Source organism: Bactrocera oleae, chromosome 4 (genome assembly GCF_042242935.1).
Source record: "Bactrocera oleae isolate idBacOlea1 chromosome 4, idBacOlea1, whole genome shotgun sequence".
NCBI lineage: Eukaryota > Metazoa > Arthropoda > Insecta > Diptera > Tephritidae > Bactrocera > Bactrocera oleae.
This window is the reverse complement of record NC_091538.1, coordinates 29,644,176-29,670,595: the sequence shown is the minus strand read 5'-3', so window position 1 is coordinate 29,670,595 and position 26,420 is coordinate 29,644,176. Positions and strand designations below refer to the sequence as shown.

At 35.2% G+C, this 26,420-nt stretch overlaps 1 protein-coding gene across 17 annotated transcripts in view; it reads right to left on the bottom strand.

The window, feature by feature from the left end:
• Ptp52F (Protein tyrosine phosphatase 52F) overlaps window positions 1-26,420 on the bottom strand; it is a 922,788-nt gene that overhangs the window by 379,821 nt on the left and 516,547 nt on the right. For all 17 annotated transcript variants that reach the window (XR_011395839.1, XR_011395840.1, XM_070107709.1 and 14 more), the window contains one exon: window positions 15,737-15,810. Coding sequence is in view for 15 of the 17 variants with exons in the window: in XM_070107709.1 (XP_069963810.1) it covers window positions 15,737-15,810 (74 nt within the window). In the remaining 2 variants the exon portion in view is untranslated. The remainder of the gene's footprint in view (window positions 1-15,736; window positions 15,811-26,420) is intronic.

Below are 26,420 nucleotides of genomic sequence, written 5' to 3'. Positions count from 1 at the left end.
CTTTCAAATATTCCACCAACAAGTGCAGCTGCTCATCAACATTTCGAACGTGTATATTATCAAGTTCAAACTTGGTTAGGGCATGATTTGGAACCCCAATTATGGGGTTGGGCAATGCGAAACGATTTTCTGGAGCCTATCATGACAATTTTACCACCTGCTCCAGAACATTTGCTAAATACAATTTTCTGCAACTGCAAGAGTGGTTGTGGTTCGCGATGCGGATGCAGGAAAGCGGGCTTGCAATGCTCTTTACCTTGTGGCCAAGTAATGGGCAAGCTTGTCTCAATGCTCTACCATATCAGAGCGACATTAACGAAGATGGAACTTTTGACCCCGAAATCACGGAAGAACTTGAAACAAATGTCGTTGAAGACGATAATGAAGACCAGTTTGAAATTTACCAGCAGCCGGAATACGACGATGAAGAGGAAGAAGATGATTAAAATTATAAATTGTAGTTTTTGTACCCTTTATTCCATTTTTTTACTTTTAATAAAAATAAATGTATTTAATGATATTTTTTAAGAAATTTTTTTATTTTTTTTTATCATGTAAGAAGTTATTAATATTAATAAGGTTTAAATTCAAATATAATTCCTATATTTTCATTAACAATTCTGCAATTTCATGGGCAGGTAAGTGTTGTTAAATAAATTAATACTGAATAAAAAGTGGATAGGTTAGGAAAAAATAATAAAATATAATATAATAGTTAATAAAAATTGACAAATATTTATAATTATTGATTTATGGATAGTTCATCAACTATATATGGCGCGTTTTTGATCGGAGGCACCGAACTTTCGCGAGTTCAATTATCGGGCTATGCGTCCGTTCAACTTGCCCGTTTGTTGTCGAATGATAGGCTGGAGTTTTGGTATGCGTTATTTGTAGTCGCCTGTTTATTGTTGTGCACATATGCCAGTAAATGTTGACTCTTTATCAGTCATTACAAACTTTGCGTTTGGGTATATTTGCGATAGTATCTCGCCAACGTATTTGTATGTGTCCTTCTTTAATGGTGTTTGTCTCAAATGGCAGAATTTTGAGTATTTGTCGGTTGAACTAATGTATATATTATTGTTCATTAAAAATTAATCTAAGTGTATGTATTCGCCTACTTTGTTCGGTATTGATGCTGAACCTATTGGATATATATTTATATGATTATTATTATTAGTTTTGATCTGACTGATTCACAATAATTTGATTTCTAAAGGAGTTTATTGGCTGCTCTACTCGTTTGAGTTTTTGTGTTGGGGAGCTTTGTGCTGAATATTGGGAGTCATCAGAATTAACAGTGTTGTTTATTTGCTGGCGAGAAAGTGCATCAGCGACAACGTTCTGATGCCCGGGTTTGTAAACGAGTTTTGCACCATATCCATGTCTTCAATGAAACTTTTTCCATCTTTTTAATTTTGTATTGGGGTTTTTTTCTGATATGGAGAAGATTAATGATTGATGGTCAGTGTAAATTGTTAAATCTGCTATACCATACAAGTAATTACGTAGTTTCTGTAGTGGCCACACAATTGCGAGTAACTCTTTCTCATTCGTGGGGTTCGGGCTCCTATAGCGTAATTGCTAGCATCTGTGGTTAATTCGAAGGGGTTGGTAAAATTTGGTTGGAAGAGATCCACCTGGACTTGTAGTTCTGCTTTTATTTTGTTCAATGCTTCTAGTGCACGTTCGTCTAAGCTGATTTTTATTTTTGCACTTTGATTCTTGGATATGCCACCGTTCTCTCCTCTGAGTAACGTGGTAAGTGGCTTGACTACGCCGCGAAATTCTGTTTGAATTTTCGATAATAACTCGCAAGGTCTAGAAAGGGTCTGAGTTCCTTAAGCGTTATGGGAATAGGAAAATCTTTAATGGTTTGTATTTTTGAAGGATCAACTGTAATCCTGTTATATTGAATTATATGACCTAAATATTCTACAGAGTCCTGGAAAAAGTGAGATTTCTCGTTGGAGATCTTCATGTTGGCCTGGTGAAGCGCGATTATTATTATGCGGATGTGCTCGATATGTTCTTCGGGAGAGGAAGAATAAATAAAAACGTCGTCTATATAAACGTATGCGAACTTGCCGATATATGATTCATGCGCCTAAAAAAGCACTGCCTGTTTCGTATTCCTCATTTTCATATTCTGGTACAAGCAATGTTAATTCTTCGTCGCGTGTTTGCTTGACACGTTGTACCTTCTGTGGTACGTTTCGAGAAGAAGGATTTCTTTCCCTTTTCTGTGAATCCCCGCGAAATGGGTTATTTGGAGGTAGTCCTTGTGTTTGGCGGTCATAGCTGTTTTTTTGTGGTGCGGGATGATTCCTGTTGTAATTTGTGGATCTCATGTACTGCTGTGATGAATCTACATCCATTGGTTGGTGTTGTTGGCGGGTGCAGTTTGATTGTATTGCACCTGCACGTTAGGTTTGTACCTTTGTGGATCCTCGTGATGTGTTCTGCTTGTGTATTGATACTGCGATGCATCATGTTGTCTGTGCTGATTGTATTGTGGAACGTCGAATTGTGAGTTCATATTGTCATGATATATCGTACTTGCGATAGCATAAGCGGTTTCTAGGTCCTTTGGATTGTGGCTTTAGAGGGTGCCGCTGGTATATTTCCTGTTCAGACCGAGAATGAATGTCCGTACAGCTTCCTGGTTCGCATATTCTTTCATAGCTGAGGGATTTCCTGAGCTGTCCATCTCAACCTTAGTGAGTGCCAGATGAAGTGACTTGCTGACTTCGCTATGGAACTCTGCCAAGGTCCTTTTTCTCTGTTTTAATCTCTTCATTCCGCCGAGCAACACATACAGAGGTCTTTGGTCCGCATAGATGTAATCAAGACGGTTTATTATTAAAATAAAAATTGAACTTGGTGTCGTGGTTTATTAAAATATCGGCCGCCACTCCTTGAATTTTCGAATGTACAATTGAGAGTGCCGTGTAATATGTGGGTGTAATAACATAATCCTTGATGTTCAGACACGTTTTCTCCATGACCTATAATGGTTCATGTCACCTGTAAATATTGGTAACGTGGTATACAGTCCTGGTATTGGTTGGTGACTGTGACGTTAGGCGTTGGGTGAGTTGCGAAGGAATTCACTCTTTGTTGGGTTTTGGTGAGCGTTGCGATTAGAACAGCGATTTGTGCTCTCAGGCTTGCGATCTGTGTTGTCATATCGGGGTTTTGCTTCGCGATTCCAGTATGATGTTATTTCGATTTTTAAGGAATTTTTTTTTGTTGATTTTAAGCACTTTTTTCAAAAATCTAGTGCTGGAAGTCCTTCTCTCCGTGGAATTTTTCCTATCCTTTTCCTTAATAGATAGTGATAAGGTTCGGTTGAGCCCCCAGTTAATATCCTTTACACGATATGAATAGAAAGAAATATACTTTTGAGCTGCACCGAAATGTGTGCTCTTTATTAATATTCTTAAGACTAACTAGTTTACATATATCTTAGTGCTATTTATACTATTAAGCTGTATCGATAGTTATCTGTTTACCAACAGATAAAACTATTAGTTTCTATTGTTATATTTGGGTTGTTATTGATAGTGCATTTCTATTGTTATATGTTCTTATCTCTAGTATTTATATTTTACAATGTGTGTTAGCTGATAGATATGTTTACATATGCTTATTTTGATTTTGTGTATTTATGTCTAATAAGAGATATGCTATGCCACTTATACATAAGTATCTATGATATGTATGTATTTATGTACATATGGATATGTACGATGTGTATGTGAAGTGTAGAGATCACATGTTGTATGCAGATATGTATGTGGGGTGCGGCTATGTCGTTAACTCTGTTGAACCAAAAGAAAAGAACGTTCTCTGGTCGAACCTGCACCTTCTCGTTCATTTACATTATCTGCCCTAACAGCACAACAACCTAGCAGCAAAATATTCAGAGAATCTACACGGGATATTCAACCAGTGAACATATATGAACAGCGAACATTTGTAAAATTTCTGTCGGGGAATTCATCTCACAAGCAGCAATAAAATAGCATTCCTCGCTATTATAACAGCGGGCAATCTGTACAAATACAGCTCTCCTAACATGCCCAAGAAATATTAAAGAGAAATGATGCTGATATGTATGCCCACCAGGCAATATTGATATGCAATTTGAAATATATTCCCTTTTATTTAGTTCATTTTTACTTTATTATGAGTTATTAGTAATCATTTAAAAGTATTTTGGTATACTTCTTAAAATAATTCATGTACTTGACAATACTATGGAGTCACAAAATTATAGAATTGTGTTTGCTATCGGCATTTCACATTCATGCTAGATGTTGCTCAACCAGGCAATTCCTAGGATATTCAATGTACGAATATTAAGAATTGCGTTTTGCCGTCGGCATTTTCATATCTATCTATTTACTTATGTCATGTCATGTGCACATGTAAAGAAATATAATATGAAAGACAAATATTTATAAATATGAACACTCATTGCTTCATGTGAAATCTCTCTTGACACGGTCAGCCAATGATCGAAGTTCACATTTTTTGCTTTTATGTCAAAGAGTCAATGTGTCGAAGGACTGACGCAACAACAAGAGTCACTACATTGTGTTGTTGGTAGAAAATCCGAGATGTGCTGAAAAAATAAACGAACACTCGCCGATTGTCACATTTTTGGGTTTATGGGTTTGCGCAGTTATTACTCTTCCCTTTTGGAGGGAACATCAGAAAGTTGTTCAATTTATGATTTCTAGCTTTTGTCATCGTCGCGAAAAGACGCTTGTAGGCAAACGCATGCTCGGGGAGATGTGTGAGGCGTTTGCTTTTATGAATGAAACGACTTAGCTTATTGCATGTGGGCCTGCGTTCATGAATGAAAATGTTGTTGTTGTGTGATTTACTACAAGTTTAGGATTTGTCAATTTGGCTGCCATATTGATTTCTGATGCGGCTCATGTTATTTGAGACAATTGTTGTCTTTGTATAAGGATGTTTGTATTTTTCCAATTGGCTGACATATACATTTGTACATTTGTACGCTGATATGTATATAGACTTGTGTATGCACTACTTATTTTGCAATGTCATACACATATTTGTACATACATACTTACATATAGCAGTGCGCGCACATGTATTTATTGATAAGTGATAATATCAAATATTATATTTCTCAATGTGTACATACCAGAGAATAGAAATGAACTCCATATTAATATATGTACATATGTACACACATAAATCGTTAATTTTGTAACAATTGCAATTAGAAAATTATTAGAAAAAGTAAAATATATATTTTTTGCATAATCTTTCGCATTTTATCATGCTGCATTTTTGCAAAAAAATCATATTTTATCAATTTTTATCATAAAAATTGTTTATATGACAAAAAATAATCATGCTTATGTGAAGTGGCATTTGTATTTTTTGTACCCAGAAAGTTAATCTGGGGTCCAGTCTTACGCCTAGGTAGTTCACCGCTTTTTGTGTCCTTAGAGTGTCCGTAATCGTTTGCATACTTATTTCGAGAGGTATGTGCTTATTTGTTAGCAGTAGTAGTTCTGTCATCTCCGTAGCGAGCTGGAGGTTGTGTGAGTCAAGCCATGTTTGTGTCCGTATCATGACCTGGTTTAGCTTTCTTCGCGCATCTTCTGTGTCTCGGGCTGTAATTACTGCTGCAATGTCGTCCGCGTAGCCAATTAGGTACGATTCGTCTGGCATTTCGAGTTTTAGTATGGCGTCGTCGATGTTCCACAAGTCTGGGTTATGCATACATATTAAGTATACATATACAAAGTCTATTACCCCTCAGATAAATATTCATTGCTAGTGCACTACGAGCAAGCAAAAAAAAAAGAGAAAAAACCCTGTAGGAACAAATTTAAAAGATCCATCAAGAAATGTTTCGTTCATCAGAACTCCAAATTCTGGGCACATATAAGGCACTCAGAACTTTTTTTTATTATAATTAACCCTACATATCACAAGAGGACTAATCAAAAATATATAATGATAAAAATTCGGAAATTTGCCAGCATTCACGATTTGCTTATTAAAATTTAAATAAAGAAAAATGACTTCAAATTTATAATTTGTTTCATTTTAATGTTATAAATTATTACGAACCTATTTATTAAAAAAAAAATACATTTTCAATCGAATATATAAGAATTTATATTGAAGAACATTACGACACTAGCCCCGAAGATGAGTCCGTTTATACTCTGAAAATGAAAAGAGTTGAACTCAATGCTATTTACGACAAGGCTTCAGAGGAAAACATAACGCGGGGAACAGGATCCTCAATTCATCTATCCCCTTGTGATACGTACATATTTTATGGCGGCTTTTTGAGAGAGATCGTGATCTCGTAGTTTTCTTTGGCAGCACTGAAAGTCCATGAACTACTGAACAGATGACAAGTAAAACAACGAACAACCACTAAGAATACCGCAGAATTAAATTGCGAAATCAGTGGGTTATTTGTGAGATCAGATTTTTTAGTGACTTTTACGTGTGTTTCTAAGCTTTATTTAATATAGTTTTGTTTTTAAGAAAGATCTTGTATTTTGTCGCAGAGTATTGTTAGCAGTATCAATTGTCAACCTATATATTTTGGTTAGAATTCCCCACAAATGTTATGTAAACTTTGACTTCCGAATAAATTATGAAAAGATATTTGTTTATTGAGTATATAAAAAAGAAGTAAGTGTTTTAAAATATTAAAATATATTGTTAAATTCAGTTTTAAAAGTTCATTTTGAAAATTCTTTGAAATTAAAATATTCATGTACATATCTTTAAACCTTATCTTGGATATCTAGCTTGTTAAACTAATTTTAATTATGTAGATTTTTCTGTTAAATACGTTAAAAAAATATCAAAACTTATTTCTAAAATTCTAAAATGTTATAAAAAATGTGAACTTTGACAGAGCTCTCTCGATTCATAGAATTTCGTATCATGATATAAGAGCAAATACTCATGCAGAATATGTAGAAAGAAACAAAACACTCTTCTGCATAGATATGCCCATTCCGCTCCCAATCCCGAAGGATTAAGAGCCTCAAACCCGCCTCTTCACTGAAACGATAGTAGTACCTCTTACACCCATAACCCCAATGCTAATCCTATACAACGCTCCTATAGTCGACTAAAAGTAGAAGCCAAGACCCAAAGAACTCAATTAGGAAGCAGACTTTGTTACGTACTGACATAGTACAATTTCTTTAAAAATTATAATTATATACAGCTCGAGCACTAATAGACTCTGGGTCAGAAGCTAGATTCGTTTTCGAGAAATCCCACAGAAAATTGGACATACTCACATTCAAGAAAACTGCACAAGTGACTAGATTAAACAACACAGTCTCTGCAACAGCTACCAAAACTTGCGAGTTCACCCTTCGTTCACCAACAAAAATGGAATTTAAGACAACAACCCACGCGTTTATCTTAAAAACTTTAACTGATAACTTACCCACTCACTTTGGATATACTGTGTGAGCAAAATTAGCAAAAAACAACCCGAAGACACTCAACTGTGTCGCTACGTGGTAACATTACCCTTTAAAACCCTAGAAAACATAGACTTGGACTCAAGACATATAACTTTAGCCCAATTTCTAAGAAATGAAAAATCACTATCTAGAAATCCCGAAATAAAAACGGAATACGACAAGGCCATTAACGAGTACCTGGAACTCGGCCCAACTGCGAGTGGTATTTAGTTCATCATGCCCCACCTCAAACAGAAACAGCCTCAACAATGTACCACACACTAGACCTATTCTGCAAGTAGAAATGGTAATCCTAGTGGTAAAGTGGCGTATGTTTCGAATCGTATTCCAGATATTAAAAAAATTTATTGTCAAATACTTGTTGAAAGCAAACACACTCCGTTTCAAAAAATCTTATTGAGGATATCGCCTAACGACCGAGTAGAAGATTTTGAACTACAAACTTTTACATTTGGTATATTTAGCTATCTGTACCTTCCTCAAATTAGCGAATGATGTACAAGGAACCCACCCACTGGCAGCAGAGATACTTTTTGCAGGAGCACATGACCTAGCAACTGCGAAGATGGCACGAGACGAACTCACTTCATCTTTGGGGTCCGCAGGATTTGCTCGACCCAGATGGATATTTGTTGGATACTAACTTATTAAGGTTCGAAATCCAATGGTAAAAAAACACTGGGAATCAGATGGAATGCAAAAAAATATGCTTATTTTTCTCATCAACCTTATTCAGAATAAAACATCGTTTACTAAAAGAGAAATACAATTGATTATAGCAAAATTGGTCGACCTAACTGGTTGGCTCAGCCCCGTTGAGTCACAGCCAAAATAATGCAACAGATACGGCTCGATAAATCTGATTGGGATGAGAGTCTAAAACCCTTAAGTCTCCATCAATTGAAAAATAAATGATTACGAAACCCTAAATTTTATTGAAATTCCTCGGTGGATCCACTTTTCGACATCCGCGTTCATCAATTTTCACGGATTCTCTGACACAGAAAAGCTTACGTAGCAACCCTATACATCAGTGTATCCATAACTGATGTTCAAGACTCGTGTGTCCCCAATAAAAAGTATATCTTTACCAAGGCCAGAACTTTGCTTAGCGGTTCTTCTGGCGAATCTAGTGGATGCGACCCGACACCAATTAAACATTACGCAATACCGCACTCACCTTTGCACGGATTCTACAATCTGGGTAGTCGCGGATGCACACTTCTGGAAATGGTTAATAATAACCTCTGGTGGCACGGACCCCAATGGCTAGTCCCGAAACATTGGCCAATTACCCGAAAATCAATCGATACAATACTAGTAATGCGGCCAATCAAGACTTTCGTCAACACGACACTGGATAGATTTTCATCACTACCGGTAGCTATTCGAGTCATAGCATATTTATTCAGATTCTACTCGAATGAATCCCCCAATAGATCACAATAGCCATACACAACGTTGGTAATAATTCCAGACCAGTTCAAAACTACCCGCACAAAGTTAATTGTTTTAACCCATAGAAGGCACTGCCAGGAGGAGTATAGTGATTTAACCCAAAGAACCAGCAGACACGGAAAAAGTTCAATTTTGACCCTAAACTATTTAATCGATCCCAAAGGAATTATATGAGTTAATGGTCGGTTGAGCAATTCAGCCGTATGTTCATAAAAGGAGCGTCATGCGATTATACTATTGTACATTTTACACTACGGTATATAACAGTCGATTAATAACACTACTCACCCAATTTAGCCACTCAATTAACATATATGGTGGCAACTCACTTGTTTTGCGACTCGTGTCCACGGAATTTTAGATGCATTTCTGAGCATCGTACATAGATGGCAAAAAGATGAAGATACTCCATCAACATTTCTGCAAACGATGGAAAGAAGAATATTTAAAAGAACTCCACAAACGGTATAAGTGGGAATATCCGCAACGCAATATAGAGGTCAATAATATCGTGTTATACGCCAAGAAACGCTACGCCCAAATGAATGGAGCCTTGGTCTCATCGAAAAAACTTATCTCGGTGCAGACAATAAGACAAGAGTAGTTGACATACGTACCTCTCAGAAACAATTACTCGCTCAATAACCAAATTAGTCACCTTACGAAACAACTAATCTCATTTCTTTATAGTGATATAACTGATACTGACTGGCATGTCGAAGTCATTTACCTTATGACGCAGAAATTACCGACCCGACCCTACAATCATGACATAGCATCTACAGTTTGAAATTTTTTGTTTAAAGTGGACGTGGTCCCGCCCAATAATAGGTTTAATCTGCATATCTCCTAAATCGCCAAAGCTATAAATCTATCGACAGTGTGAAAATGGGTGAAATCGGGTGGCAACTCCGCCCCTTCCCCATATAACGGTACTATTAAAAATTACTAAAACTGCCATAAATCAAGTACTAAACTAGAGACATTAAATTTTATCTCTGGGATAGTATGAGATGACTTTATAGGAACCGCGTTCAAAATTAGACAGTGATTCTTTCACTTCTTCCACTTTGCAAATCAAGCAAAATATATAAAGAGATCTCAAACGAGTATACCGTCTGACTTTGCGATAGTATAAAATGTTCGGTTACATCCGAACTTAGCTCTTCCTTACTTGTTATATTAATATTTGTAATTAACTCATAAATTGAATTGTATAAGCATTAACATGCCCACACACATTACTTTTCGATTGTACAAATTAACCTACACAAATTGTACTTAACATTTATACCCTAATTAAAAATAATATTTTATTTGGCACTACGGCAAACTCAACGTCGAGTACCCCGACACTAAGCAAACGAATGATCAAAATATTACTAAAACAATAATTTAACAAACTGCAATGAATAAAAGTTTCAATGATAATATAATATTATATATGATAAGATAAAACTATAAAAATGAATATAGAGAAAATGCTAAGGAGTTCATAATGTCAATTAATAAAAAAAATGAAGATAACCCTTTGTAAAATTTTTTGATTATCAAACTAAAATAGACACAGGAAACGAATTAATTCCCGCAAGAAATAACGAAAATTAAAAATATGAAAAAGACAGGGCTTTAAATGATCTGAAGCTAACTAAAACCATGTAAAAAAAATCATACATTAGTTATAGAAAATGCATCCGACGAAACCAATTTGCAAGGATCTATGTAAGTGGGGGAAATACTTTCAGGTAATTTCGAACATTTTATATTCTTGCAACTTGCAAGGATGAAAGCCTTCGGCTTAATTTCAGGCGTTGGCAAATCTTTATATTAAACAAGTAAGGAAGAGCTAAGTCCGGGTGTAACCGTATATTTCATATTCTTACAACTTGCAAGACTCAAAGACGGGGAAATACTTTCAGGTGTTGGTAAAACTTTTTTTTAATAGATGTCATGTTCAACATTCATTACTCGACGAATTTGTGAATGGTTTACAAGCAAATTTGTATTTTATCAACTTATACTATAGGTCATAGGCTCACTAAGTTTTATAACTATATTTTACTTCTTGTCAGCAAAAAATATTTTAAAATTATTCTCAAATGAGGTATATCTGACATAAACTTAACCCAAGAGGCTGAAAATGACTGACTAAATTTATTAAAATTTAGTTGATGTGAAAAACATCAACCAGAAGATTGCAATTGATGATATTAAGGATAGTCTAGATCAACTCCATTCATGTTCAGCGCTAAACCATTAATATAATAAAGTTTGTTAGAATAACGGAAATTATTTTATGTAGAATAATATTATTTCACATATTTTTGGCATTAAACTAAAGTATAATTATATCCAATATTATACGTTCAGTTAATTTTGCTAAGATATCTTACATGTAGACCAATATATAATATGCCGTATACGGCCAACCGGAAGTTTAAAAATCTTTTATTAGGTATATGGGAGATAGGTGTAGTATTGACCCGATTTTATCCATTTTTGGCATTACGACATACAAGGTACAATTCAAAAGTTCCAGGACTTTTTAAATAACGCGGCTTCTAGTGGCGCCATCTGTCTGAAATTGTTAGCCCTTAATTGTGTATTCTTCAGTGTTGTCGTATAAAATTTATATAACAGCTGAGATATCGCGCTACATGTGACATTACATTTGTAGTGTCGGTCGGAAAATGTGTATCGAACAAAGAGCCAACATTAAGTTTTGTTTTAAACTTGGTAAAACTTTTACCAAAACTCATCAAATGATGAAACAAGTTTATGGCGATGATTGTCTATCCCGTAGCCGTATTCACGAGTGGTATAAATGTTTTCAAGAGGGACGGGAGGACTTGGAAGACGACGAACGTTCGGGCCGGCCAAAAGATGAACGAAAAAAACACGGAAATTGTGCGTGAATTCGTTAAAAAAAATAGCCGAAATCATCGCTTAAATATATGGAATCGGAATTATCAATATCCGCAGCGCCGACTTATCATATTTTGACAGAAAATTTGGGCCTCAGAAAGGTTTGTGCTCGATTTGTCCCGCACACTTTTAAACAACTCGAAAAATACCTCAGAATTCAACATTCAAGAGACATTATTAAAGAGGCCAAAAAGGACCCAAACTTTTTGTTCGCCTGATATGGCACCCTGCAATTTTTATTTGTTCGGAAAACTACATTGAGCCATGAAAGGAAACCGCTATGCTGACGTTGATGCCATCCAAAAGGCGACGACCGCCATCCTTAACGCTATACCGACAAATGACCAAAAAAAGGCATTCGATAACCTTCTTGAACGTGCAAAACGTTGTATTCAGGCGGAAGAAGACTATTTTGAAGGCGAGCAATAAAATTTTCAAAAAAAAATAAAAAATTATATTCGTTTTTTAATAAAAGTCCTGAAACTTTTGAATTGCACCTTGTACATCGAATTATAAACAGAAACCGATGCTCTCTGAGTTTCATTAGAGATAGATCACGATTATCATGGGGCGATAAGGTCGCCATTGACGGTTATTTTCACCGGCATAATTTTTGAAGAAATATGGACCGACGATTCCACCGGCTCCCAATCACTCCTAACCGTCGTTTTTTTCGGTTGAAATGGCAGCTCTTGAATCTCTTCAGGTTGCTCTTTGTCCCAATTTGGCTTGTGTACATACCCATTGAGCCTAAAAAGGGCCTGATCGCGGAACAAAATTTGCCTCGAAAACGTCGGATCTTTTAGGAACGAAGCGATATCGCTTGGGAAGTTCGGTGACATGGGAATGTCAAAGTAATCCTATGTACTAAATCTGGTTGAAATTATCGATTGATATGTGATTTCACCCAATTATGCTAAAGAATTAATTCATTATTCGACGAAATCGTAGATGGATTGCAATAAAATTTAGTATTTTATTAATTTGTATTGAATATCATAAACTCAGTTAGTTTTATTGCTATATATTACTTCGCGTCAGCGTTCAGTATTATTTTATATATAGTATATATATATATATATAGTATATATTTTACGTAAACTAAGCCGTAGAGGATAAATTCATAATACTAAGTAAATGTGTAAAACGTCAACCAAAGGATCGGTATGAGATTTAAACGAAGGTAAACATCAGTTCCATTCAAATTTAGCGGTAAACTCTATAATTTTAAAAATATTTGTCCCCTTAATTCCATCAAAATGTCCTACATGTTAACCAAACAAAACGGGTTAAAGTCAGCTGGATAATAGGAAATAACTATATAGGGTATATTCCGGGCAGAAAAAGATCTGGGCTGATAGCACTAACTTTTGACGTTGCGTAGGTATACTTGAGAACATATAATATTTTAAAGGAATTTTATATACATGTAGAACGCATACACTGACCGACATATTCGGCAAATGGTTTGTTAGAATAACGAAAATCGTTTTATGTAGTATATTGACGACGGCGTAATTCGTACATCAATTTCACATATTTTCGGCATTAAACTATGGTATATCCAATATTATACGCTCAGTAAATTTTGCTAAGATATCTTACATATTGACCGATATATACGGTATAAAGTCAACTGGAATTTATAAAATTTTTATATTAGGTATATAGGGGTTAAGGAAAGTATTGATTGGATTCTACCCATATTTGACATACGCGTATATTATATAAGGTTTTCGAATTTGATTAATATATCTCACAGATTTGCCGATGTTTTCGATAAAAACAGGCGATAAGAACTGGGATTATCGTATTCGGTATGTGGGGGCGTGAATGTTTTTAGTATAATTTTGACAATTTTTAGACGCAGAACCGCACACCTTAAATCTACTTTTTGTGCAAAGTTGTATCACGATATATTCATATGACTTTGGTTTGTATATTGGAAAGTGAAAAAATATGGGAAGTAGGCGTGGTTGTAGTCCCATTTTCGCACTGTCGGATCGGATACCAAAATATTTGTTTTGAGTAAGTTGCATTGATTTAGCTTAAGTGGTTTGAAAGATATGTTCATTAAACTTATTAGGGGACGGGGCCACGCCCGCTTATTAAAGATTTGTGGCCAGTTTCATCCAGATAATAGATAAAAAAATTAATACTTTATATGTACACCTTTGCCCTCTTTCATAGTTTATTAATAGAATGTACCGAAGTTTATGTAAGTTCAGCAGGTACAATATATTTGCCCATATTTTCTGAAGAGCAGCCATAACTTCATTTTTGCTTTCACCGTGATTAAGGTATGTACTCTGGGGAGCCCTTTTTGGTTGTAGAATTCCTTAACCGCTAAGACAGAATGGGTCCGGTCGTTATCCTAAATAAAGCAGTAGCAACCGTTTAAATTGAGTTTAGCTGCTGACGGAAGGAGACAAATTGATTTTTAATATTGCCATGTAGTCCATTCTTTACATAATTCCTTCGATGAAAACAAGGTAACCGACGCCATTTGCTCCCACTCAACTCTTTTGCTTCCATTGCACCACACACCACACCATGCAGCCTCCTCCATGCAGACAGTCTTATTTAATTTTTTATCTCTTAGCGCTTAGTCTTCCTTACGCCAAACATATCGACCACCGTCGCATCCAAATAAATTAACTTTGGACTCATCGGTAAAAATCACAGAATCCCAAAATTCGTTGCCACTTTGGATATTCTCTTTGAAATATATGTAATAAACGTTTCGAAATATTTCTCCTCGATACGCGTGGCTTGTTTCGTGGTGTTTACACTTTAAAATTAGTTAAAACCAAGAAATTCTAAACAGTTTGAAGGAAGATTTTTGCAATGCCAGCTTCCTTCACCCCCTTGACGTTAGAGACAGCAGATATTTTGGGCTCTTCCTTGACACTTTCTTTTCAATCTGGGCGTTCCACTACCTGCAAGTATTCCAACTCCACTAGTTTTTTTAAATTTAGCAATAATGTAATGAACAATACTATGTGTTTTTTAAATATAGCCTTTTTCGCAAGTAATTTCGTTCTCTTATCATTATTTAACTATCCGAGCTTGTAAACCTTGAGATGTTTGTTTATTCACAATTTTTTCTTCAAAACCTACAACCTTACAAAAGAAATTTTCTTCCTAAAAAATACATTTTGAGCATACTCAAATAACAACGGTACCTACTTGATAACTGCATCTTAATTATTGCCAACGTAAGTGTACAAGTTTTTTTTGGTTCGAGCACTCGGGGTGAGAAAATTTAATTTTTTACAATCGTTAACATTAAAATTTATTTATTGTTAAATATATTATAAAAATGCGTAACATTCTCATATTGTTACTCTTGGTTGCAGTTTAAAAGCTGAAAATATAATAAGAGGAAAGTCTTTAAGGTCAAAGCATCTCTATGTACATGTACATGTTCTCTTTTGGTTCACTATATGTACATTAAACTATTTAGCATGGGGGCACGCCCACTTTAAAAAAAATTTCGGCCAATAGGTGTGCCTTGTTACCGCGATCTCGTGTACCAACTTACTGTTGGGTATCTTAATTTAGTGCCAAGTTACAGCAGTTTATAGGCTTTCTTTTAATGGCATTTGTGGGTGTGGCAGTGGTCTGATTACGCCCATCTACAATACCGACCTCTCTTTGATGCAAAGGAGCATATGTAGCAATCGCAATTTATTTTTAAATTATCGCTTGGACAGAAAAAAGTTACAAACATACATACATACGTTACAAATATACAAACGTACCTACAAACATAAAGGTGAAGCTAATAAAAGTGTAAGTAAAAACAAATCAAATGATATGTGTATACGTACTGAATGGTAGGGTCCACAAAATGGTTTCTTCTGCTGGAGACCATCCGGCAACATTGAATAAAGCAATTCCGCATCTAAAATATTAACAATAAAAATGATAATGTTGTTCTGTCTGTTTTCATAAAAAATAATAATTAGACCTTCGCCCATTCGGCGCTAAGTGTCACATAAGTATGTGTTCGGGTTTCGGGATTAACCACTTTAACTTACATAAGTATGTATGTTCGTTCCACTTATTAAATGAGTAATTACACCGTATTATAATAACGTGGATCGAAATACTTATACAATAAGTTATTTCTTTTATTTAAAAATGGATTTTTAAACGATTATTGGTTTTATTTCATTGATTTGATACTGAATGTGAGAGAACAATATAAAAGGCTAAAAAAAACTGTCGTTTTAATTGCCGTTCCGCAGACCACGTCTTACGACTTCGGCAAACATTGTATAAATCTACAAGTAACCAATCATAAGAATTTCACTAATACACACGCAAACATGTCCGATTTGGTATGGGTTGTCCCAAAAATTCAACTACTAAAGTCCCACTTGTACACACCTGGTACGGGTTGCCTACTTACGTTCTACTACTGAAACGTCCAAATGCCTCAAATCTGCCGCAGTGTTATGTTTAAATATTTATAACTTTAAGAATGTTTTTATTACGTATTCAAATATTTTTCGAAATTCATAAAAATTAAATTTATCGCTGTGAGTGATCTAGAATATTTTGTAAATATTATTTACTAATTAGTACATTGTTTGGATTATTATTATTGTACCTACTTCATGAATTGTATCCGATCTTTTATATATATATTTGCTTTTGTTGACATTAGTACAAGAAGATTGTTTCGCCATGTATTTGTCAATGAACAAAATTGAATTGTACCTAGTTTTATATATTCATTTTCGATTTGGTTTAAGGTGGATATTTCGACTATATTGTTAATGTAATTACTATTCATGAAGGGTGCCTGATTATATAATATATATATACATTTTTTATATTCTCGCAACTTGTTGCTACAGAGTATAATAGTTTTGTTTACCTAACGGTTGTTTATATCACCTAAAACTAATCGAGTTAGATATAGGGTTATATATATATAAATGACCAGGATGAAGAGACGAGTTGAAATTCGGGTGACCGTCAGTCCGTCCGTCCGTCAGTCTGTGCAAGCTGTAACTTGAATATAAATTTAGATATCTTTATGAAACTTGGTACACATGTTGGTATTGCAGATGCGCGTAATCGGACCACTGCCATGCTCACAAAACGACATTAATCAAAAACAAATAAATTGCCATAACTAAGCTCCTCAACAAGATACAAGACTCTTATTTAGTATACAGCATCACATTAGGGAATAGCATCTGCAGTTTAATTTTTTTTTAATAAGTTTAATGTTCATGTTCCTTATACCACTGAAGCTATAATAACAAAATTCACTCGGAACAAATTTTCGAAAACCCCGCCCACTCTCCATATAACGGTACTTTTAAAAACGACTAAAAGCGCGATAAATCAAGCACTAAACAAGCCAGAGACATTAAATTTTATCTCTGGGATGGTATAAGATGATTTTATAGGAACCACGTTCAAAATTATATAGTGGGCGTGGCACCGTCCATTTTTAGGTGAAAACCCATATCTTGGGATCTGCTTAACCGATTTCAACCAAATTCAGTACATAATATTCTTCTCATATTTCTTGTTATATTACGAAAGTAATATGTATGCAAATCAAGCAACAATGATTATATCGGCGTAAAACTTTGCCTGAATAATATATTTAAAGTATACCACCTTGTGACCAAAAATTATCTTAATTGAACCGAAACTGTTCAAGCCCCTAGATACTGCATATATGGAACCCAGTGCCTATAGTTGACTTTTTACCGAAATTATCGGTCAACATAGAACAAGGCGGTAAGATCCACAAAGAAATCTTAAACGAGTATAACATTTGACTTTGCGAGAGTATAAAATGTTCGGTTACATCCGAACTTAGCCCTTACTTACTTGTTTCTAGTTATATTTGTTATGAAAAGTAGATTGATTTAGAGCTGTATATACAATTATACTTGTATTATATGGATGAATATAGGCCTCCTGAGGAACCGAACACTCAAAAAAGATCGGTAACGCGCCTAGATTGCATCCTGAATCTCAAGGAAAATCAATAAATATATAATAAGCTTTTGTTTCGAAATTATTCTTGAAAGTTTTCATTACAAATACCTGTTCACAAAAAAGTTATTAAACTACATTCCTTTTATTTACACCTGGGTGTCAAAAAAGGCAGATTTCGATCAGGTGATCTCAGCTGTGTTACACACATAGGAAAACAGTTGATACAGTGTTGGCGACCGTCTTCAATTGCGGTTTTTGCTTGCCGCTCGTTGATCTTTTCTCTTCTACAAACTATTCTTGCCTTGACACTTTCGCTCCCATAATCGGCCATCCTGTTATACACTCAACCAAAGTTTTTGGTTTTAGTTTAAAACCACTACCAAACTGCTTGCGTTTGATTGCTACCAAGTCAACTTTGCACTGCTGGGCTTGTTTGCCTTTAAGGATGTATGTCCTTTTGCTTTCGTGCTGATATTTAAATATTTCTATATATATATGTATTAATATATGTATATTAATAGCAATGCCAATGCACTCAGAATTGCACATCAATATACACCGAAACGTGATTGCTTAAAAGACGTTTTACGTCTACAACAGTTTGAAACTTAGCACCTATTTGCATAACTTCAATCCTTTACTATTTCCATCCGGGCAGACTAGCACGCATCATATTTAACTGCTATTGTCAATTATACATTCAGTTTAAGTGTAAGTTAACACGTAGTTAATAGCAGCATCACGCAACCGGTGGATACCAAAAAATTGCTGAACAAGCGCCGTCAAGTCGGCTCATGACAACAACATCTACCATGGCATCACAGAGACGAAACATTAGGATCAGCGATTGGATATCCGGCGAATAATCCACTCCAACGACGTTACTGAGAATGCATATGCAATCTTAATTATGATAACAATAACAACTAACAACTTTGGAGGAGTTCGTATTTAGCAACAGCTAGTGTTCATGGAAGTCAAGTATTCATGCGTAGGCAATTCAAAAATCAAATCAGTTAAAATAACTCAAACGGGCCAAACGGCTGTACTAATTTGTAGAAAAATACAAATGTATATGTTCCGTGTTTGATTAATTCATGAGTGTCAGTATGTTTTTGTCATCGGTGCGAAAATGAGCTTCGAACAAAGAGCCAACATTAAATTTTGTTTTAAAATTACTAAAACTTTTACCGAAACCTTTCAATTGATGAAACAAGTTTATGGCGATGATTGCCTATCCCGTAGCAGAGTGCACGAGTGGTTTTCAAAGTGGTCGTGGGGACATAAATGAGAAATGAGCCGAAACCCAAAAAAACGCGCCTGGATAGGTCAAAAGTGAAGATAATGCTGATTTGTTTTTATGATTCCAAGGGTATTGTCCACAAAGAATTTGTTCCACCCAGCCAAAACGTTAATGCTGTATTCTACCTTGGAGTTTTTTAGCGTTTCGACGTGTTCGGCCTGAATATCGCGAAGATGGAAGTTGGCGTTTGTTGCACAATAATGCGCCGTCTTATCGATCGACGCTTGTGGTTGATTATTTTACCAAAAATCACATTTTAATAACCAACCCCTTCCCGTATTCACCAGATATGGCACCGTGCGACTTCTACCTTTTCGGAAAAATTCATTTGCCGATGAAAGGAAAGCGTTATGCAGACGTGGAGGCCATTCAAAAGGCTTGCACCGGCATACTGGCGGCCATACCGGGCAACGAGTTAAAACACTCGTTCGTCATGCTTTTGGACCGTGCAAAAAGCTATATTAAAGCAGAAGGAGACTATTTTGAATAAATTTAATTGATTTTGCCGATAAAACCATTTGTTCTGTATTTTTTTTTAAAGTCCTGTTTACTTTGGAACGCACCTTGTATGTATGTATTTGTACTCAATAAACATAAAAGAGTGCAAGATAGTAAAATTAAGGAATCATTACGGAACTAAAATAACAACTTACTCAAGATTAGACCGTTGCAATGGACGCACAGAGCGTTGAGATACTTATCAATACCGCAATTCATACTGGTTACTGGTTCGAAGAGTAACCTGTTTAAACTCAATGAAAAATCTTTAAATTCTTACCACTGGTAGGGGAAAAATAAAAACCTTTCATTGAACACTAAACAATTAATCCATTCCGATTTTATTTTAGATTTTCTTGCCCTTATATACATTTTTTAAATCTATCTTAACTACCTAAAAGTGGTTCTATACCGATCACCATTGACTTTAAGGTTAAGGCCATCATCGCTTTTGAAGAAGTACGGACCAATGATTCCACCAGCCCATAAAGCGCACCAAACAGTTAGTTTTTCTAGATGTAACGGTGTTTCGACAAACATTTGAGAATTAGCTTCACTCCAAATGCAGCAGTTTTGTTTGTTGACGTAGCCATTCAACCAGAAGTGCGCTTCATCGCATCATACGATAAAAAGACGTAGTGCGCGATACGTATTCCGCACAGAACCCTTATTTTCGAAATAAAATTGCACTAGTTGCAAGCGTTGTTGAGGCGTGAGTCTATTCATGATGAATTGTAAAACCAAACTGAGAATAAATCACTTGACAGCTGTTAAATCGGTCGCCATCTTGAACAGTAATGTCAACTTAAAGTTCTATACCTCAAAAAAAAAAAAACACCTATTACAACTCAATGCATGTGCGTGTGAGTATTCGTATATATATTAGGTGCGATATGAATTAGTTTCAAGTGCACTCATTTAAAAGCAATTGCCTAAATATATTTTTAGAATCAATATACTATGATAAAATATGGATACATCTATTTATATATATATATGAATATCTGCATGCTATATGATATGAGTTTCTTTTCAAATTTCCAAATTTATGTCTAACAAGTAAGGAAGGGCTAAGTTCGGATGTAACCGAACATTTTATACTTTCGCAAAGTCAAATGGTATACTCGTTTGAGATTTCTTTGTGGATTGACTGATATTTTCGGTAGAAGGTCAACTATAGGCACTGGGGTCCACATATTTAGTACTTAGGGGCTTGAACAGTTTTGGTTCGATTTAGACAATTTTTGGTAACAATGTAGCATACTTTAAACGTATTATTCACGCAAAGTTTTACCCCGATATAATCATTGTTGCTTGATATGCATAGTGGAAAGTGAAAGAATCAGATGGAATTGAAAATGGTGTTACATGGGAAGTAAGCGTGGTTGTAATCCGATTTCGCCCCTTTTCGCACTATGACATAGAAACATGAAAGAACGTTACGCATCGAATTTGGTTGAAATCGGTTAAGCAGATCTCAAGATATGGGTTTTCACCTAAAAGTGGGCTGTGCCACGCCCACTGTCTAATTTTGAACGCGGTTCCTATAAAGTCATCTTATACCATCTCAGAGATAAAATTTAATGTCTCTGGCGTGTTTAGTGCTTGATTTATCGCGCTTTTAGTAGTTTTTAACAGTACCGTTATATGGGGAGTGGGCGGAGTTGCTACCCTATTTCAACTATTTTCACACCGTCAATAGAAATGCTAAAAACATTTGCTGGAGATATGCACATTAAATCTATTAGAGGCGGGACCACGCCCACTTTTTAAAAAAAAGTTTTAACTGCAGATGCCCCTCCCTAATGTGATCCTGTGTACCATATAACAGTCTTGTATCTTATTGCGGAGCTTAGTTATGGCAAGTTATTTGTTTTTGATTAATGGCGTTTTGTGGGCGTGGCAGTGGTCCGATTATGCCCATCTGCAATACCAACCGTCTCACGGTACCAAGAAACATGTCTACCAAGTATCATAAAGATATCTCAATTTTTACTCAAGTTAGAGCTTGCACGGACGGACGGACGGACAGACGGACGGACGGACGGACAGACAGTCACCCGGATTTCAACTCGTCTCTTCATCCTGATCATTTATATATATATAACCCTATATCTAACTCGATTAGTTTTAGGTGATACAAACAACCGTTAGGTGAACAAAACTATTATACACTGTAGCAACAGGTTGCGAGAGGTTCGACCTGTTGAGCAAGTTGCAAATACTGTTCAACATAGAACAAGGCGGCAAGATCCCCAAATTCGCTCTGAAGAGCAAATAAGAAATACTCGAGGTCATAGATCTCGTCGAGAAAATCCTGAGGTACGTTATGATGAACAAAGTAGTACCACTAGGGATCATAGAGAACTTCGCGCAAGAAATCCTGAGTAAAGGAATTTAGAGCGCATTCGTGATCAAATGCAAAGGGAACATGCAAGAAGAAATCCTGAAATAAGGAGAGAGGAGCGTGATAGAGAAACACAACGTCGACAGCTAAGTTGGAGGGATATGAGGGAAGAAATTTTGAATCAGAGACGTCTTAGACAAGGTTAAGTTCGCCTTCGTAGAGATAACCCACTCAATAGACAAATTGAAAACCAAAGGCAGTTCCAACGAATCCGATTAACGAGAGAAAATAATGTTAAAGAAACTGAGAATAGTGGCAATTTAACAGATTTCAAAAACATTTATTTCCAAAATATAAATAAGGGCCCTACTGAAATATGTATTTGCTGCGGCAGCTTATGGTTTTCACACCAAGTTCGCAAACTAAATTTCGAAACTATTCTTTTTAATGCAAAAATTTCCTTCAGAAGATGGAAATTACAATTTTTGTGCTACTTGCAAAAATGCGATTGTTAAAAAGAACGTTCCAAAAATATGTTTAGCAAAGGGTCTAGACTTTCCTGAAATACCGGATTGTTTGAGAGGTTTAACCCCAATTGAAGAACGTCTCATAATGCCTAGATTGCCTTTTATGACAGTCCGTCCATGTAACTAATATCAGGATTTCCGAACATTCGTCTGACTTTACTCCATTTGATTGGTGATGGTATGTGAAGTACCTTAATGAAACAGTGGGAGCATTTTATTAGTCTGTGGCATGTTAGTAATATGTGGTATTGGAAAAAATTAATAAAATCGGCTTAAAGCTGCCCTCAAATTCCATATACTACTTATAATGCTTTTCGTTATTCTAACCAGTTTTATGCCGAATATGTCGGTCAGTGAGTATTAATATTTTTTTTATATATAAAATTGCTTCAAAATATGTTCTAGAGTATAGCTGAGCAATGTCAAAATTAATATATTTCTCTATCCCCAATATATATATGATTTCCGTCTTTCCACCTGACTTTACACAGTTCCGGTAGATCAACGTGATATTTTAACGAAATTAAGTGGAAAAGATTTCTTAAAAATTATGTGGTTTGACGCTGAATTAGAATGAAATTAGTATATACTAAGTCTAAACCTCACACATTCATATAATGAATTCCGATTCTCTGGTTGACGTTTGCCACCTAAGCTTATAATACAAAATTTAGCCACTTTGGTGGAGTTAATATCACATTCATACTTATGTATATCTCACTTCCAGCAATAAAACTGAGACTAAGTTTATGGCCTTTAATATAAGCCAAGAAGATACCAAATTTGATTATAATTTAATCACGATATCATTTAATAATGGATGTTTAATTCAACATTTTTTAATATACGGTTTGGAGGAATTTTCTGGTCTTTGATTTTCACAGCTCACATGTACTACTTATGGTATAATTTTTTTCGTCAATTTGATAATTTAATGAAATTAATTGGACAGTTTTTCTTAAAAATAATGTATATCGCTGCATATGAATGAAATTGGTCTAGACTTTGTTTAAACCTTATAACCCTAATATACTGATTTCCGCTCCTCTGGTACAACAGCAACCTCATATACCCCACATATTAAATCTAACCCCTTTGATTCAGTTTATATCACATATACCATGTTTGAGTTAAATAGCTTCTTTTTATAAAAGTTAACATTTCGGAGAAAAAAATAGTATTGACACAAAATAAATCTATGATCAATAACATAAGTTAATAAGATACCAAATAATAATCGAGTAATGAATGTTGAATTCTTTCGCAACATGTTGCAACAGAGTATAGTTTTGTTCACCAAAGAGTTGTTTGCATCACCTAAAGTGATAGATATAGATTTCTATATACATATATTTCTTCTAATATTTGGTGATAATCAGTGGTTAGGTATATTTTTTCAGCCATCATGTTGAACTTATTATAAAATATACCAGACAACAATGCTAAAAAAAGTTTCTTAGAGTGCTGGACTTTGTATAGAGCAAAAAAATCTTTCTAGAAAAACTTGCATGAAATAAATATTAGTAATGTATTTAGCCTTCATGGGGCCTTAATTGACCCTTCAAAGTAGGTACCATAGATCCCCCTGTTTTAGAAAGCGTTTAACAAAAGTAATTTACGGAGAAATTTTCCGAGAACTTAATTTCAATACAATGAAATAAACTATTAATTTCTAAAATACAAATATACGTAAGCTGTACCAACATGTATCAAGAGTATAATAAATATCAGTACACTATGTTTGTAGTTTCAGTTTCACTAGATGTCTTTACAAGCAAAGTGCTTTATTCAAACTAATTTTAGTGTATTAGTTATATAGTGTTTAAAGTATTATTATATACAGTGACGAGCAAAACCGTATTATATACAGTGGCGAGCAAACACATATACATATGTGCACCAGTATACCATAGTACCTATACACGGAACAGGAAAGGAGTCATAGGAAGGATTTACAAGGAATTACAGTGAAAGAGAGCAGCACCTAGGATCTAACTTTTAACACCCGGACGGACTGAACTATAAAAGTATTATCTATAAGTATTTTATATATTAATCCATTTATTATTAATTAATTATGCCTAGATTAAGTAGAAAATCTATATTACTAAGTCGTCTTCAGAATAGAAGACGTATGAGAGTTCTTCGTACAAACTCCTTATATAGAGATAGTGAGCAGTCACAAAATACTGTAAGTCACGCTAATCGTAGATTAGATTCCGATGTGTCTGTCCGAACAAATTATCAATACAAATCAACATAGAACCAGGCGGGAAAATCTCGAGGTAATGTCTTTTGAACAAAATTTAAATACAGTTCAACATAGAACAAGGCGGCAAGATCCGCAAATTCGCTCTGAAGAGCAAATAAGAGATACTCGAGGTCATAGGTCTAGGCGTGAAGACCCCGAGGTTCGATCTGTTGAGCAAGTTGCAAATACTGTTCAACATAGAACAAGGCGGCAAGATCCGCAAATTCGCTCGGAAGAGCAAATAAGAGATACTCGAGGTCATAGGTCTCGGCATGAAGACCCCGAGGTTCGATCTGTTGAGCAAGTTGCAAATACTGTTCAACATAGAACAAGGCGGCAAGATCCCCAAATTCGCTCTGAAGAGCAAATAAGAAATACTCGAGGTCATAGATCTCGTCGAGAAAATCCTGAGGTACGTTATGATGAACAAAGTAGGAACACTAGGGATCATAGAGAACTTCGCGCAAGAAATCCTGAGTAAAGGAATTTAGAGCGCATTCGTGATCAAATGCAAAGGGAACATGCAAGAAGAAATCCTGAAATAAGGAGAGAGGAGCGTGATAGAGAAACACAACGTCGACAGCTTAGTAGGAGGGATATGAGGGAAGAAATTTTGAATCAGAGACGTCTTAGACAAGGTTAAGTTCGCCTTCGTAGAGATAACCCACTCAATAGACAAATTGAAAACCAAAGGCAGTTCCAACGAATCCGATTAACGAGAGAAAATAATGTTAAAGAAACTGAGAATAGTGGCAATTTAACAGATTTCAAAAACATTTATTTCCAAAATATAAATAAGGGCCCTACTGAAATATATATTTGCTGCGGCAGCTTATGGTTTTCACACCAAGTTCGCAAATTAAGTTTCGAAACTATTCTTTTTAATGCAAAAATTTCCTTCAGAAGATGGAAATTACAATTTTTGTGCTACTTGCAAAAATGCGATTGTTAAAAAGAACGTTCCAAAAATATGTTTAGCAAAGGTCTAGACTTTGTCCATGTAACTAATATCAGGATTTCCGAACATTCGTCTGACTTTACTCCATTTGATTGGTGATGGTATGTGAAGTACCTTAATGAAACAGTGGGAGCATTTTTTAGTCTGTGGCATGTTAGTAATATGTGGTATTGGAAAAAATTAATAAAATCGGCTTAAAGCTGCCCTCAAATTCCATATACTACTTATAATGCTTTTCGTTATTCTAACCAGTTTTATGCCGAATATGTCGGTCAGTGAGTATTAATATTTTTTTTATATATAAAATTGCTTCAAAATATGTTCTAGAGTATAGCTGAGCAATGTCAAAATTAATATATTTCTCTATCCCCAATATATATATGATTTCCGTCTTTCTACCTGACTTTACACAGTTCCGTTTGATCAACGGATGATATTTTAACGAAATTAAGTGGAAAAGATTTCTTAAAAATTATGTGGTTTGACGCTGAATTAGAATGAAATTAGTATATACTAAGTCTAAACCTCACACCTTCATATAATGAATTCCGATTCTCTGGTTGACGTTTGCCACCTAACCTTATAATACAAAATTTAGCCACTTTGGTGGAGTTAATATCACATTCATACTTATGTATATCTCACTTCCAGCAATAAAAC